This window comes from Micropterus salmoides, unplaced genomic scaffold, assembly GCF_014851395.1.
Source record: "Micropterus salmoides isolate LMB-PRFRI ecotype aquatic unplaced genomic scaffold, ASM1485139v1 Ms_hic_scaffold_17, whole genome shotgun sequence".
Taxonomy (NCBI): Eukaryota; Metazoa; Chordata; class Actinopteri; order Centrarchiformes; family Centrarchidae; genus Micropterus; species Micropterus salmoides.
The window spans coordinates 7,997,751-8,014,470 of NW_024040817.1; the positions used below are offsets into that span (position 1 = coordinate 7,997,751).

The 16,720-nt window shown below is 38.5% G+C and overlaps 1 protein-coding gene across 3 annotated transcripts in view; it reads right to left on the reverse strand.

The window, feature by feature from the left end:
* Positions 1 to 16,229, reverse strand: part of cnot3b (CCR4-NOT transcription complex, subunit 3b) — a 41,797-nt gene extending 25,568 nt beyond the window's left edge. For 2 of the 3 annotated variants that reach the window (XM_038724549.1, XM_038724547.1), the window contains exons 1-6: positions 16,066 to 16,229; positions 11,702 to 11,767; positions 6,521 to 6,588; positions 5,181 to 5,255; positions 4,475 to 4,564; positions 1,790 to 1,918 (exon numbers count right to left, since the gene is read on the reverse strand). In XM_038724549.1, coding sequence (XP_038580477.1) covers positions 1,790 to 1,918; positions 4,475 to 4,564; positions 5,181 to 5,255; positions 6,521 to 6,588; positions 11,702 to 11,726 — 387 coding nt within the window. In that variant the 5' untranslated portion in view covers positions 11,727 to 11,767; positions 16,066 to 16,229. The remainder of the gene's footprint in view (positions 1 to 1,789; positions 1,919 to 4,474; positions 4,565 to 5,180; positions 5,256 to 6,520; positions 6,589 to 11,701; positions 11,768 to 16,065) is intronic. The other variant, XM_038724548.1, reaches the window with a different exon arrangement.
* Positions 16,230 to 16,720: the final 491 nt, after the last annotated feature.

Sequence of the window (16,720 nt, forward strand, 5' to 3'; positions counted from 1 at the left end):
AATAATACAAATGGCTGAAAAGGGAACCGAAATGTTTTCTTAATGGCAATTAAACAACAAGAGGACATAGTTAAGTATTTTGAAACCATAGAACATGGCTTTATTTTCTCAGTTTATCAGTATGTTCAACAGCGACAGTCCTCACTGGAATCAAGGAGATATTCCCTTTACTGGTGTACTGGTCTTTCTTTCCTGGTCTGCAGTGTAATAAAGATTTTAAGCACTGCACCAGGGCCTTGTTTCAGAAAGCAGGTTTACTCTGAGTTTGTTAAGCCTGAGATGAGGGAAACTCTGGGTTTTCCATTCCAGAAAGAGGATTAACTTCAACTCAGGGTCAGTTACTGTTTCATTTCCCCATTCACATGGTCGATATCGAAGCACATACGAAACACGTTCTTTTGCAGATGTTTACGTCTTTAGAAACGTTTTTTTTTTTATCAAGATGTTTATTTTGTTGAGGAAAAAGGACTGAACAAAGCTTTTACTTAATTTTATTCATACATATTTGTTGACAAAGATTTTATCATAATTGTTTTGAATGTGCTACCTCAGATTTGTGCAGTGATCCAGTGTTTGGAATCAGTGTTGACCATAAAGAAGAGCTTAAACCACAATTAACCATCTGGTTTCTTCAACTTTTACTCAGGAGCCGCCCTTTAAACTTGAAAGAAATAACGATTTGATACTTATCGATATTGAAAGATATGAAACTTTTTATTATAGCATTTGTGGCCATATTGTCCAGCCCTAGGACGTAGACAGCGATTTCTGGACATCCTGGATTCATTCTCAGTTCAGAATAAAATCTGTAGGCTGCACTGTCCTTTATAACGCTGTCACTCTGTGGAGGTTAACGCAGCTGTCAGGCTGGCAACAGTTGCACTGAAACATCTACCGCGGGCTACATTACTGCAGCAACACTGTTTAAATCAAACATTTCTAACATTGGAACCCTCCTATCATAGTACTCATGTTGGAGATAATGTTTAATATTAGCTGCTTATAGTCTTAAGTGTTTTGACAGTATTTTATTAAATGTGAAAAGAGCAAGATTTGTTTGTGTAAAAATAGATTTAAAAAAAGTTATAGTCAGTTTGAACATAGACACATTTTCAATTGAAAATCAACAAAATCATTATTCCTGCATCAGACTGTGATTTACAGTCATAGGTCCATGAGTAAACTGTTGTCTCTGTTTGATCCATATTTTTAATTTCAGGTATAGCCACGGGCATTTTGTCCCCATCAGTAAACCACTGTATAAATAATGATAAAGTGCTTGACTCCTCCTCTATGTTGCATTCGGTTTTTATTAAAAATCAAATTTAACATGAAGGAGTCAAGCACTTTATCATTTTTTCAGGAAATTCAAGTCTGCTAACTGGTGAATGAGCTACGCTGAATAAAAAGCAGTTTAATTTAAGTTATTGACTCCTTTCTCCACTCTTGACTTAAATAAATGTCAAGGTCTGTGTTGGCACATATTCACATTTGTAGCGCCAACAGAATGAAATGGAGGCTCTGCTCTTTAAATAACCGTTGAATCATAGTATTGAAGCTCTAATTGATGATGGCTGTTTTATTCCCCCCAAAAGTGATTTATCTCAGAGTAAACATGCAGACTTGATTGAAACTATTATTAATTTACTTAATGATATTTATGATATTATGTGTGTTGTCTTTAAACATGCTCTGTAAATAAACACGGCTAATATGGAAAGATGCAGCTGTTCCCGTCACAAACTCACAGCTGACAACATGCACACGTCCATTTAATAATGAAGCTCACCGTTAGCCACGTGCCGACCTCCTCCTTCTCCTTCTGGGCCGGGTCCACCTTCTGGGCCAGACCCAACCCTTCTTTTGAATACGCTTTCGTCTTTGTTTCTCTCTCCACTATTTTGAACCGCTCCATTTGCTACAAGCAGACACATACACAGACAAAAAGGCAAACAAATCATGTATAAAAATAGCTTTACTTGTTGATACAGGTGGATTACACTGTAATAAAACCAAGTAATAAGGACTTTTATAGCAGAAAAACCCCCCACTACCTTTACAACCCAGAAAATAGAGGAAATAAGTGATTCCATTAAGTTCTTAAATAATCTTAATGATGGAGCTGTGAAATAGGAGGACTTGGCAATAATGACTGAAAGCCTTGCACTAGAGGAGCCATTAAAGCCCACTCAGCAGACCAGAAATAGGATGTCTGTTACTGAAGGTTGTTAGAGCCTCTTCTCTCCTGTATAAAAACCGCAGCATTTTAAAAACCCAACCTGTTTTCAGACATGTCCAAGGTCTTAAAGACCGTGATGACGAGGCTCTAAACTCTAACACTAATTTTGCAATATGATCCATCTTGACCACATCCTGTCTCTAACATGCAGCAACTGTAATGTTCCTTTTTATTTGGGTCAAGACAAGATGTTAAACCAAACCAAACCCCCGGCCGCTTCCTGCAGGACTCTTGTGGCTGAATGTATAATTTCAGGTCAACCAACAAAACCACAGGAAGTCTTGAAGAGCATCTTTGGGATAAAACCCAAGCTCTGGAGATCAGAGAGAGCTGGCAAGTTGCTCTCGTCCCTCATTGTGAAGGCAGGTGGCTCACATTCAGTCCATCTCAATAACCCTCATCAAAGACTCATGTGGCTTGGAGGCGGGGGTAGCCACGCTAAAGAACAGGTGTTAGATAACGGACCAGCTCCTATGTTTCCCAGCTCTCTATGAAGAATGCCATAATGAGCATCTCCTGGGTGCAGTTCTTTATTTAAAGGGCTAATCTGCTAAATTATTGTGGCAACATATTTGCTTTTTCTGCACAACAAATGCTAATTTTTTTTTTTTTTTTACAACTGCAGTTTGAGTTTCTGCAGATGGTGATCTTGTCTTTTACTGTTTAGCCATTCTTTTTCTTTTGTTTATTCTAAACAAACCAGAGTAGTTACGGCCGAATCGCTTTTACCTAAATGAGTTAAGATCAACAAGGTAAAAGCTTTAATACATCTAATAAGCTTTGAATCATTATTGCTCTATTTAAATTTTAGAGTGAAAAGAGAGTTACGGAAGAGGACTTTTATTCGCATAAAAGCATTACAGATTTTTTGTGACTTAGTAAAGTAAAGTAAAGTAAAGAAGTAATGGCAAATGAAAGTAAGTTAAGAAAAGCATAACCCTAAGAGTTTGTCCCATTTTCAAGACACAATATACAGGATTAATGCATATTCTTGATGAGTCTGAGATGCAGATGAACAACTTTTGTCTGAGCTTTAGGAGGACAATGCTGTATTTCATCTAGGTTGGATTATTGTAATTCATTATATTCAGGGGAAAGCTAAAAAGCTATCTCACAACTTCAACCAGTACAAAAAGTAGCTGCTCGACTCTAAACACTAGAAAACAAAACCACTTCAGTCCTCTTTTAGCCTCTCTTCACTGGTAACCTGTAAGTTTTAGAATTGATATTAAGATTTCTCTGATCACTTTTAAAGCGCTTTATGTTTCTGCTCCCAGCTACATTTCTGAATTGCTGCTCCCCTGTGAACCAGAACGCAGCCTCAGATCCTCGGGCATAGCGCTGTTAGGCTTGTTCCTAAGTCCAGGTTTATGACCAAAGGCTCGTAGGATCAGTGACATCTTTTAAATCCCCTTCTCAAGACATACCTTTACAATACAGCCTTTTATTAATTTTAGAGCATCATTGCATTTCTATCTTGTCTTATATGTCCATTTTAACTGCATCACTGTTGTGGAATCTTATTTCTTTTTAATTTTGTCATTTTAAATTGCCTGAATTAATTTACCTCCGTCTTGAAATATTTTTAATGCGTGTTCAATCATGTAGATAATTTTGTAACTCTGCTTTTGTAGGCGCTATATAAAAAGCATACTGGTAATTGGATATGTTGTAGGAGAGGTTTCTAATTGGAACTAGGCTTTTAATCGACGTTTTACGAAATTTACGTCTTTTCTCTTTTTTGCACAAGGCCAAGGCCAGTCTTTGAAGAAATTACATAAACTCTTAGGCCCTGATAAAAACTGCAAAAAAACTTTTCTACTCCAAACTTTTTTTATTTTGCTGTTTCCAAAGTCAAAACTGGATTTTTCTGTTTGTGTTCTTTTACACAAAAACAAATGTTTCAGGGACATAAATGACAAACGTGAACACAAATAAAACGCCAGTATATTGAGTGTTATCAGCGGGTAAATCACTGAAATTCATCCATCACTGAAGGTCAAATATGTTTTGGTAAACTGCTAATCTATATAAATCAATGACAGAGATATTTATTGCCTAACATGTGACAGATTTAAGTAATTTATAAGACCTGAAGTTTGTCAAATACATTCTCAGACTTTTCAAGACTTTGTTAAAGAAAAACACAACCCTCCAGATTAAACATGGGTCCTGCAGGGAGTGTTATAATGAGCGTGATGCGCCCTACCTCTCCTCTCTTCAGTTCCTACTCACCGTTTCGATGAGTTTGCGGTTATCTACTAGCTGCCTTTTGTCTTTTATCTCGTTGGATGCCACCCACGTCTTGATCTGGTCTCGAAGACGCTGGGGGACCAGAAGAAGAAGAAGAAGAAGAACAGAGAGAGTGTGAGAGAAACAGGGAGGAAGACAGATTGGGAGAGACGCACAGCGAGAGAGAGGGAGATACAGATACATCAGTGAATACGTGCAGGGACCCGTCCTCAGCAGTCATGGACGATGAACCTGGTGTCACCATGCAGCGCACACAGGCTTGGCTTGGAGTTTGGTATTCATGGTAACACTGAGATCAAGCACACACTGCCTCTGGCTGACCATGGTGATATTTAATACTCCACTAGCAAACATACACACACACCTCTGTGTATGAGCAGGTTAAACAATTTCAGATCAGGAAACAATCACAGCCCTTTCTGCTGATTTCAGAGCCCAAAATGGAAAAATATCAGACCTCAAAAAGTTCACTTGCTGATTGGCTAGAAATGAGAAAATATTCCCCAATTTAATTGTTAATCCAGCTGTAAATTCACACAGAGCACATTGCATTCAAATTTCCATCAGATCAGCCTGACTGGAGGTGGTCTGGCTCACTCTGATCAGATCTCAGCTTGGTGTAAATGTGATGTAGAGCTGAAAACAATACATTGATTAATCCATATGTGCACCTTCTCTCTGTATTTACCTGTAGCTTTTTAATCTCTTTCTTGAGGTCTGCTTCATATTTCTCCTTCTGGTTCGCGTTGGCTGCATTGTGAAGCTGTGGATGAAAAGAAACCAGAGGGTTCAAACAGATTCAGGTCCAAAACAATACAGAGTTTCCTCTCATTTATGTAGAGTTCAAAATTCAACATATACACTGTACTTATTGATAGTTTAGTCTGAAAAATGTCTGTCACTAAGGCATTTGCTCATACTTTTAAAATGAAACCTTTGTACCATCAGTTAATTTAAGGACAACTCTATTGATCTATGTGGAGAAATTAAGTTTGCTGCAGCTGCAAAAGCAACAAGAAAACTCTTTAACTTTAAATAAAATAGATGATAAAATAAGCTGTAAAAACAAAAAAAGTTGGGGGATGTAAAACAGTCCTCCGAGAAGCCAAATGGAACTGCAGTGACATAACTATGGTATCACAATAAATACAGGATATAATGAAGAAAATAAGGGCAACTGGGACCTTTCTGCCTCTTTAATGGCAGAACTGATCTATGCTCTGGGCCTCTGCGCTGCTGTTAGCTCTGCCCCAAAGCACCGTTTTATTTAACAGCTGCATTCACACAGTTTATTATAAGTATCATGGGTTTTGTCCATTACGCGGTGGAAAATTGTAGAATTGTGACTATGACTACTTTGTCCAAGCTCACAAGAGTTAGAGAAATTCACCTCAGAGGCAGAAAGGGCAAGAAATTAAACTAATGCAGCAAAGTAAACGATACAATCTGAAAGAAGTGACATTTTTTTACTTAGCAAAAAACATTTCCTTCTCTTAAACATCCTTCACTCCTCTAAATCTTAGTCTGAATGTGGCTCACAGGGTAGAAAACCACAGTCTAAAATTTACCAGGGTTTTTTATGTTTATTCCCCAACCAATACAATGAAAATCAAGGCTAAATCAATTAGTCGACTGGCAGAAAATCTATTAATGGTTTTGAGGTTTTCTCCAAGATTATCTAGTTCCAGCTTCTCAAATGTGGATGTCCACTGGCTTCCTTAGTCGTCTACAACTGTTGAATGAATATCAATAGGTTCTGGACAAAACATGTGGAGCTTGGATTTCTTTTGTTATTATTTCTTTTACTGTTTTCTAATACTTTAAAAACCTCTGGTTCCCGCTTCTCAGTTTTAAACCATTGTCCATGTGGATCAGTACTTAAAAAAGGGGCTCTCGGAAATAGTGACGGGCATTTTTTTTTACTATTTTCTTACAAACAAAATGATAACTCAAAACAATACTCTATAAATCAACAGTGAAAATAATCATTTGCACAGTCCCAAAGTCCCAGTGATGATCCTTCCTTACTTTTTGCCAAATGTCTTCAAACTGTTCCACTCCTTCCGCTACTTTTTTCAGACATCGATCTATTTCACCTGGAGGAGAAGACAGGAGCAGAGTAACAGGGAGGATAAGAGAAACATGGTAATGATATATGTTTTATAAACATGTCAAAACACGCAGGACCAGTTCCAAGAAGCAGAGTCACTGATTATCTGGAATAAAAACCAGAACACGTCTATTAAATTGGTCATTCCATGTTCCAGATTGTGCACTCAGCAAAGTAATCTAGGAAACAGAGTAAACCTGCTTCTTAAAACACAGGCCACTGGACGGTTATCACACACACACAAAAACAACAACACTCTATATAACAACAGCACATTTACAAATCATGTTCGACATCTCATGAAATATGCATATCGTAAAAAGGTACATTATGCTTGTAAACGAGAGGCAACACACAAAACATATCCTCTGCACACACACACACAAATATAACCCACCATGTGGGGATATCAAGATATTAACATAAGTGGTTGAAGGAGGGTTTGGTAGTCAGTAGCAGAAGAAGTACTCTGAACCTTTACTTAAGTAAAAGTACCACAAAAAAATTTGCATTAAAAATAGGCCTACTTAAAGTACCAACAGTGAAAGTAGTAGTACGCAGAACTTGTTATGCATTATGAGTAAGCATTACTTTCATGTTTCAACTAGCAAAGGTGGGGCTTTGTACTTTATAAAGGGCTGGGTATCTTACAATAATCTATAATAATACAAATATCAGTTGATTATATTTTTTATTAATAATTGGAATCTGAAAAGTAATTAGTAACTAAAAGTTATCAAATAAATGTACAATATTTCCCACTGAAATGTAGTGGAGTAAAAGTATAAAGTAGCACAAAATGGAATAGTACAAGCACCTCAAAGTTACAGTACTTAAGTAAATGTACCACCACTGGACACTGGGAACTACGAGCAGGAGAGACGGGGAGGACTGGGGACACTTTAGGAAACATGCAACAGAAAGACTAAATGACAGTCTGAGCTTCTGCAGAACACCAGAGTTCCTGTTTCAAGTCACTTAAAAAAAAACTTGGCGTGAAACCTCAGATCTCAATATTTCTAACATAATATTGTTTTGATTGTTATTTGCTCAATTGTGCCGTCACTGATGGAGAAACCACAAGTAACTACTGGAGTAGTCGAAACCAGACTGCAGCTTTGACTAAGTTGTGTGAACAAACTCCAGTTTGCGTCTGACCTTAAACTGCCTTGATGTTAAGATTCTACTGCGGGCGTGTTATTTTTAGATGAAAGTCTACCTCCTCGGTAATAATACATTACAATCTGACAGGGCCTAGAAAGAGCTTGTGCTTAATCTTTTCTTCTTCACGAAGACATTATAAGGGAGATACATGTGTGTTTTTAATATGATTGACGTTTAGTTGGAGAAGTCACAGGAGGGAACGTGAAGGGATAAGTGATGGTGGCAGAGATTCAACAATCTACACAAAAATTGTGTTTTCAGCCTGCAGTGACAAACATCAGTTGAAAATAACTGTATAGTCAAGGACTCGGAGGAAACTTTCTGTGGGACGGCAGAGTGTCGAGGTTTTCTGTCTTTCCACAAAGGTCTGGGTCGGGTTACAAAGCTTGTTGTGGTGAGTGTCGAGCTTTGGATGCATTATCATCTGAGCACTGTGAACTGTTCCAGACACCAGTCAACACTAGCTGCACTGGTACGGTCACACTGTTTAAATTTTTAAAATAAATGCTCTGAGAAGAGACCAGGAGAGCAGCAGAGGAGTCAGATCCTGACTGTTCTCACTGGAAACAGAAGTAAGTCTGTCTGAAGCCTGAAACCTGCTCTGTGGTGTCTGTGAAAGTGTGCCAGCACAGTGAGCAGACTTTTGCACAGATGTCTGCCAACACGCATGGACGCAATGTCGCCCTGTGCACAACGAGGCAGTGTCACATTCACCAAACAAAAACAGGAAGAGAAAACAAACAGAAACCTTTAAATAGGGATAGGACGTGTAGAAAAAATTCTTATTCTCACTCATTCTTATTTAATACAGCAATATTGACATAGTATGGTACATTTTCTGGACAAAATAATAATAATGGTCTCTTTTTGCAAATCAAGGTACTTATCACATTGACGCTACAATCGTAACCATTTATACAGCAGTCCTGCTCACTGTTTTGCACCACTGTTCACTACATCCTCATAAACGTTTGATTTAATTTGAATCACGAATTATCAGGATATTTATTTTGTTGAGGAAAAGGGAAGATTTTACAGACCATTTACAGGTAAACTTTCTGTCAATCGACTAATTGTAACTGTAGGACTTATCGCTTAAGCAAAATACAAAAACGTTCACAGCTCTCAAATGTGAGAATTAGTTGCACTTCCTGGTTGCATTTTAGAAAACTGAATATCATTTGGTTTAGGACTGTCAGAAAAAACAAGACATGTGATTTCGTCACTTTGGGGTCTAGGATATTGTTTTTCAGTTTTCTAATAAGTAAACAGGCTATAACATGTAAAACAAATGGTATGGTGCTTTATGGGTGAACTGATTTAAACAGGTGCCTTTTCTCCCTCATTTAAACCTGCAGAGCGGTCCAGTGGGAGTAATTACACAACACCGTCGACATGTGCTTATGACGAAGAGGCTCTGCAATACTGAGTTCACTGAGTCACTACAGTAGCCCCCCCTCCAGCTCTTGAAAACCAATCATTGCTGTCTGGCATAAAACACATCACTACCGAGCGTATGAATGTCTCCAGAGGTCCCAAGATTTAAAAACTCCAGTATACTGCGAATGCAGAGAGATTTAACTGCCAGTGATAGGCTTAATAAGCATTGTGTGAACTCGTAATAAATCGGTCGGCTGATTATTAGGACGATTATCTGCATAAGTCGATCCTAAATGATCTAAGATCTAATCTAAAACTATTACTGGTTAGTGTCAGGGCTGTGCAAAGTGACAAAAAATTCATATCCGATATAGGTAATTTCATATCCCAATAACGATACATATCCCGATATAGAAAATTAAATTCAATGAAATAGGGCAGTTACTCAGGATATTTCTCTGCATTATAAAGGAGGGTTTGTGATTCTGGAGAAGTTCAACTCCATGACTATACCATGATAGGGTGAACAACGATACAGCGACTTCTTCTTGCTGACCAGACAGCGACACTCACAGCTCTCCTGCAACTGGGGGGGGGGGCTTGTAATTGTACTTCATTCTCCACTTTATTTAATTGTCACTCACTTATTGAATCTGCCTCGTTCAGTTCTCTTCACACTCTTCAGACCTCTGCTGCAAACACGTCAGCGTGCTTCGCTTCTTTCAGTCTCTCCCTCCCTGTATATCTGCTCCGGTGACTTTCTCTATCAGTGGTAAGCTATGTTGTATAAAGTCGCCAAAAAAAACAATTGCCTTCTGGACTTTTCCACCCGCGATTCTTTTCACAGCAGCAGCTGCGCCGCATGCAAACGACATCTGACTGGTGTGTTCACTCTCACTTTACCTGGTCCGCTCTTGTAAAATATCCACCGTGTCGTGACTTGTAATGTAATAACTCTGTGTTTCTCTGATGAATGCTACAATGTGTCGCCAAATATACCTGGGCAGCCTTTACTCTACATGGGCGTATGTGCGGGAAACACTGACTGAACTGTGTTTTTTTTTTTTTACAAGCCAGATCTTCAGCACTGTCATGTTGTTCATGTGAGAGTTTGTGAGTAGACAGCTGCGTGCAGACGCAGAGGGAGGGCAGGAAACATTAATTAACTCATCATCAAACTATATCTGTATAAATGGTATCGTCTAATTTTATATGTCTTTTGAAATTATAATCGTATACCTCATTATACCGCCCAGCTCTATTGCTGGCACTGTTGGATTGTGTTGTGTGGCTCGTTCATTTTTTTTAATGCAAATTTCTTCCCTGCAACACCAGCACATACAGAACAACGGACCGTATTGAAGTTAGTTTCAAGTTGGATATTAGTTTTAAGTTGGACATATGATAGATGTAGAATTCCAACTTCAAACTAACTTCACCACCGTGCACCGTTCCCTCACCAAAATATTACGGTAAAGCGTGGAATTTGCAACAAAATTATATAAAAGATATAAACGACAGAAGATATTTATCTCAAATGATAGACATCATCATATTGCACAGCCCTAGTTAGTGTTAAATATATGTTATTGTTATACTGTTGAGAATAAGGCAGTTGAATGATGTCACTGTACCCCATTTTCATTAAACACAAATACCATCTAAAACAACATGTTACAGACTGAGATAACATGTATATTAGATTATACTCTGAATGGAATAATTAAAGAAAATGACTTTTCTTTGTTTTGATATCGGCATTATATATCGACCCCTCTGCTCTCTTGGCGTCAGCCATCGAAAAACACATTTCGTTCGACCAATACAGTGAACTTGTTTCGCAAGGGCTTTAATCTAGCTGTAAAAGTCACGTACTGTAGCTTCAAGCTGATTTAGCAGGTGAGAACATATGAATCCTGGTGGCAAGTTTCTGTCCACTTCTAAGCTAACTCTGGCACATTTTTTGGGGGGACAGAAAATAACCCAATCCAACAACTCTACACAGCCTGACACAGACACAGAAAGAGACAGATACCGACGCTGAGGAATCAGAACAAATCAACTGAGCCAAAAACCTCTAACCTGGCAGGACGACAGCTTACACAACCTAGTGAACAAGCTACTTGTGAGCGCATGTGATTTTTGTTAAACAAGCCCTGGTTCTCTTTTAACCACGCAGCATGAACCACACAACACAGTACATATTCCCACCGTACGTTACATAACACACAATAACCAAGCAGAGGGAGGCGTGATCACACTTGAGCTGTAAGCAATTTAAACAATGTTATGTTTGTTTGAATCTACTTACGAGTGACAGATGGGTGGAGTTAACTACAAAGATGCCATCAGGGGACTTTCCCTCACAGCAACAGAAATAACACACTGACTGACTCGGAAAGGCTTTTCTGTGACTGGGACGCTACCTGAATTACATCATTTGTCGTAGACTGACCCACCAAGCACCCGATCAGACCACAACAAATCCCACCGCCTATTTGCATTAACTCTTTTTGTTTAGGACACACACACACACACACACACACGCATCTCACCTTGAAGTTTCCTTTTATCGGCCATGACTGATGACTAGGATGATGTCTTCATGCCTTCTTTCACTGCTGAAAACAGAAACAAAGAAACCATTTATTTATGTATTTATTGGTTAACATAAACAAGGCTGGTGCACATTAATACCGTTGTGTAAATGTGATTTCTCTATGACTCTGTAACCTTAAGAACATAAAAATTAAAACTGTTATTGTAACAGGGTATACTGTGGGCGTGCAGAGAAAATGTCACTACAGGTGAAAGAATCACCCTCCCGTGGATACTTTTACTTTTACATCTGTCATTTCAAGTGTTGCAAAACTCCTTTTGTACACCTAAACCTGCCTGTTCAATGTCTACATCAGCTGATGATTTCTTTTCAGCAACCCCAGAGGACAAGTCTGAACTTGTTGCATTTAATGCCCCCATTCCACTGCCTCAATATAACATGATTCAGGAGCTTCCTGGCGTGCCAAGTTGTGATCATATATATTTCCTGTCTACACAGCTGATTTGCAGGGACTGACATCAAAACCTGACGTTAATTGTTTGTTTAAATCATTTTCTGCAATCAGTGTTTAACACCAAAACCCCAACGAGACGTCATCAAACAACAAACTGGACCAAGATTGTTTTATGGTTGATGTTTCCTCTGATGCTGATGATAGTGGCAGTAATGTTGTCTTTCTTCACATTTACTCAGTGTCTTTTTTAAGATAAATACAAGTACAACTTTCTTCATAACAGCTATACTTTGTTCAATGTAATAAACACTATCTATTCCTTCAGTTGCAGACAGCAGCAGCACGAAGTAAAAAAATCTGTGAAGCAGAGATTGGTCAAACTCAAAACAAGCACCTACGATTTGTCACATAGCTTACCTGTAAATATTAAGAGGGAGCACTGTGACAATCTCACCTGATCTCCAGCTTTTTTAATTGTATGTTTGGTTATTGTTTAAAATTGTATGTTCATTATTATTGCATACAGATAGCTAAGATACAAAAACAAGGCTTTTTAAATACCTTACTTTGTGGTGAAACCCAAGCTCACAATGTTAAATATAATTTATCCAACAACGTCACGAGAACTTATCTAAATGAAATCGGTACAAATTTAGAATTTTATCAGGGACTATGTAATAAAAGAATAAGAAAACATTCGACGCCAGCTTCCAATAGTCTGGATATGGTTCAGTAGGTGACATAAAGCAGTGATGTTCAATACCCAGCTCTGCTTAACTGTGGAATCCAAAAGGTGAAAAGGACAGTATTTTTCAAAAAAGGTGCTTCTTCTAAACCTCAGTGACATTTTTGAGATAAGACTTTATTTCTGTCATTGATTTTCACAGCAGTACAACAATATCATAGCCTCATCGTGATTCCAATGAAAGATTATATTATTTCTATATGAGTATTACGAGTATGGTCTCAGGAGCGTCTACCAGAAATTCAGCAGATTAAAACTATTATTTGGGAGGTTACTTTCTGTTCTCAAAAGCTATCGAGTGTGATTCACGGCCTTCACGTGTGTTTGAGCTGTACAGGGTTTAACATCATGTCATGCTAATCTGCGTTTCCCAATAAGGCGGTTTAATCATCAGCTCAACTTTCCCTCCCACCACACGTCTGATACACCAGACACATAGATAATTGCTACTTGGTGGATCGGATGCACGTCAAAATGAAAAGTCGATCCCCTTGATCTATAAAAAAGGCCCCAAGCTGCATTCAATAAAGGCATGTAGAGCATGGGAAATGGAGCGCCAGCTGAGTTGACATATTTTTTCGTGTGGCGGATGGGACAATATGCCATCTCAGCTTTAAGGTACAAACAGACAGCAGGTGAGCAGAGGGCCCGTTACCAAGTTGAGACACGGGCTATTAAACAAAGGCATTTCTGACCACTGCTTGTGCAGCAGAAAAATACTGTTTATGACGCTTTTCTGACATCAACACGGAGGAAAACTGTTACAGAAGAACAAATAAAAAGCCTCAGTTCAGCCAACACACTTGTTTCCATCATCATCCCAAGCCTGTGGTTCCCATTCTGTAGCCTGGATACCATTAGGGGTCCTTGAAGGCGTTTTCATACATGCTTAAATTGAATTTCACTTTTCATTTTACTTACTGCAAACATATCCAAATGACAACAGTTACTCATATATCAAAACAAAAACTCTACTTTTGGGAGGGATTAAATATTTCTTAAATGATAATCTGGATACGCTTAGGTGGTCTTAAAAGAAAATACTATGTCATAGTTTGTTAAATACTATTTATATTTAGCTACTTATATAAGTAGTAAGCTTTTCTTATTTTTCTGAAATATAACTTGCACAGTGTGACATCGGTCATTGATTGCTGCCTTTGTTAATAACAGTAAGGTGAATAAAAATACCTGGATGCGGCTGCAATGTTTTGTAAGATTGATTGATTAAAAAAAATAATAAAAAAGTTGTTTCTTGACAAACTATTCAAAACATTCAAGGAATGTACAGGAATGAATTTACGGACATGATTTCTTGTGATGAGAGGATAAAAAAGGAGCCTTGAGATTGTTAACTGCGCTGACTGAGTGCGAATTCCTGCTGATGCAGAAACAAACCTGCATGACTGAATTTAACTTCATAAATACGGATGTTATTTAAATAGGCGAGTCAACCAGAGGACAACTCACAGTGTGACACTGTTTTTATTTAGGTTTTCAAGTTTACAAAAATCTGTCAGTGTCAATGAGGGCAGATTAAATATTAGAAACATGATGCTTTTTGAAATGATTGCTCAGTGCTGGTCGTGTGAAGAGAAGCCAAATGGCATTCCTTCAACACTATAAATTTAAAGGCTGTCGTCCCGATCATTATGATGAATTTGTGAAGCCCAAAGAGAAACCTGTCAGCAGCAGCTTTCTTATTTTGCCCTTTGAACGTGCATCAGCCAGTGGGGCATCCCATTACTCACTACATGAGAGACTTTATGTTCTCTGAAGTTAGGCGGGAAAAAATCTACATCAGCGTCGCCATCAGGACAAAATGAGTTTGAAAACATTGCCATATCGGATATCGGCAAATATATAATATCGTGCGACCCTGAATTACCATTAAAACTTTCATGAATGTTGGGTTTATTGCAGGGTTTTAGCTAGTTGTACCGAACAAACTTTGAAGTAAGTGACTTGCCAATGCAGACGTATCTGTGATAAGCTAATATCAACAGATAGTATCACCTACTAAGTGAAATTAGTTGATGAGTTTAGTCTTTCCCTGGCATTGGTGAAGCATTACGGTACGCACCCATTTTGATCATATCAAGATGTCCAAGCATTTAAGATGCCGGCCATGTAATTGTGACGTCCCAGGTTTCAAATCCGACCTGGGACATTTGGTAAATGTCATCTCTCCTGCTTCCCTTTCCTGTCGCTGTCAAATAAAGATTTAAAAAATGCCCAATAATCACCCACCGCTAAGTGATACTGGTATCAATGTGATTCTGGGGGGATAAAATCTTTATCAAATGATAATCTGCATAAACTTAGGTGGCTTTAAAAAAAAAAATGTCATAGTTTGTTTCTCATTTTCTGAAATACTATTTGCACAGTGTGAAATCTGTGGTGGTTCATATCACCCACCTTTATGTGACCAAATTAAATGTATTTGCACCCATACACTTTAGATATCTTGCATTTTTGTCCTGACTATTCATGGTGTACCTGATGTTTTGTCAATTTCATACATTGGTGCAAAAGAAACAGTATTTCAGACTTCACTAAAGTCTGACGCAGAGCTCACCTGCATGTCCTAGTCTTGTAACCGCACCACAGGTTGATTAACACGACAAAACCTGTCTTAGCTTTAGCATGACTTTTCCAGACAGGTGCGCGCACACACACTCACATCTGGGCCGCCGTTGTCCTGCTAACACACATTTCACACTGAGCAGCTGACTTTGGGAACAATTGACTCTCTTGCTGTGTGTTTCCCGAGGATTTTACAATCAAATACAAAAACTAGCTAACGCCAAAACAACCATGCGGTGTTCTCGGGAAAACATTTGTTAGCCCGGGATGTTTATAAACAAAACGCGCATCTTTAGTGACCAACAGCTGCCCGTGGGAACAAACACCCGAGCAGATACACGCCAAAACAAAGTATTCAAGTTATTACACACCGCGGCTCTGCAGAAGAAGTTGTGCTTTCCTGTTTTTAAGCTAACACACTACAAGTTGACAGTGTAGAGAGCTGCAGCTTCCCACCGGCTGCTCTATTTGCTGTGGGAGACTCAATTTGGAAAGGGGAGAGAGGCAGAGAGAGAGAGAGAGAAAGGGGGGAAGGCACATAAATGCATCACCTTTGGCTCTGCTACGAAATTACCTGGATTTTTCCGAGTTACGATTTTTTTCCTCAGTCGCCCCGCTCCGGTAAATCTTCAACGATTCAGTATAAAGGCTGTTTTTCTAAAAAATGTTTCAATTCTTCTCGCTAAACAATCACTCCGCACATCAAAGATGGCTACCAGGAACACCTCCTCCTCCGTTGCCCTGTTGGACGGGAGTCCCGCCTATCTTGTTTGTGATTGGCCCGCTGCTGCCACTGCTGTACTCCTATTCGCCGAAACCCGCTGTCTGTCAAGAGACGCTAGTTTTACTACTTCCAGGAGAGCTCCCGCTATGATTGGACGGCTTGGAAAGGTGAAAGGGCAAACTCAGTTTTTTTTAAATTGCTTTATTGAAAGCTTTTTTTTTTTTACTTTGTCAGGGATGGTGTATAATAGGGTCAATGTCGTATAAGGACTTTCAACAGGCCACTTTATAATACAAAAATTAAAACATTTATTGGTGTTGTTCAAACATTAAGAAGCCTGTGTACACATAAATTAATGTATTTTTTGTGTATTTGTTTCAGCTACATAAACTGTTTGTGGCCTTACAAAATTTCATGTGGTGCGACCATAATTTATTTAAAAATTAATTAATTTCCTTTTTTAGTTTTAATTTAAAATTTTCTTTAAGATACAACATTTTTTGCT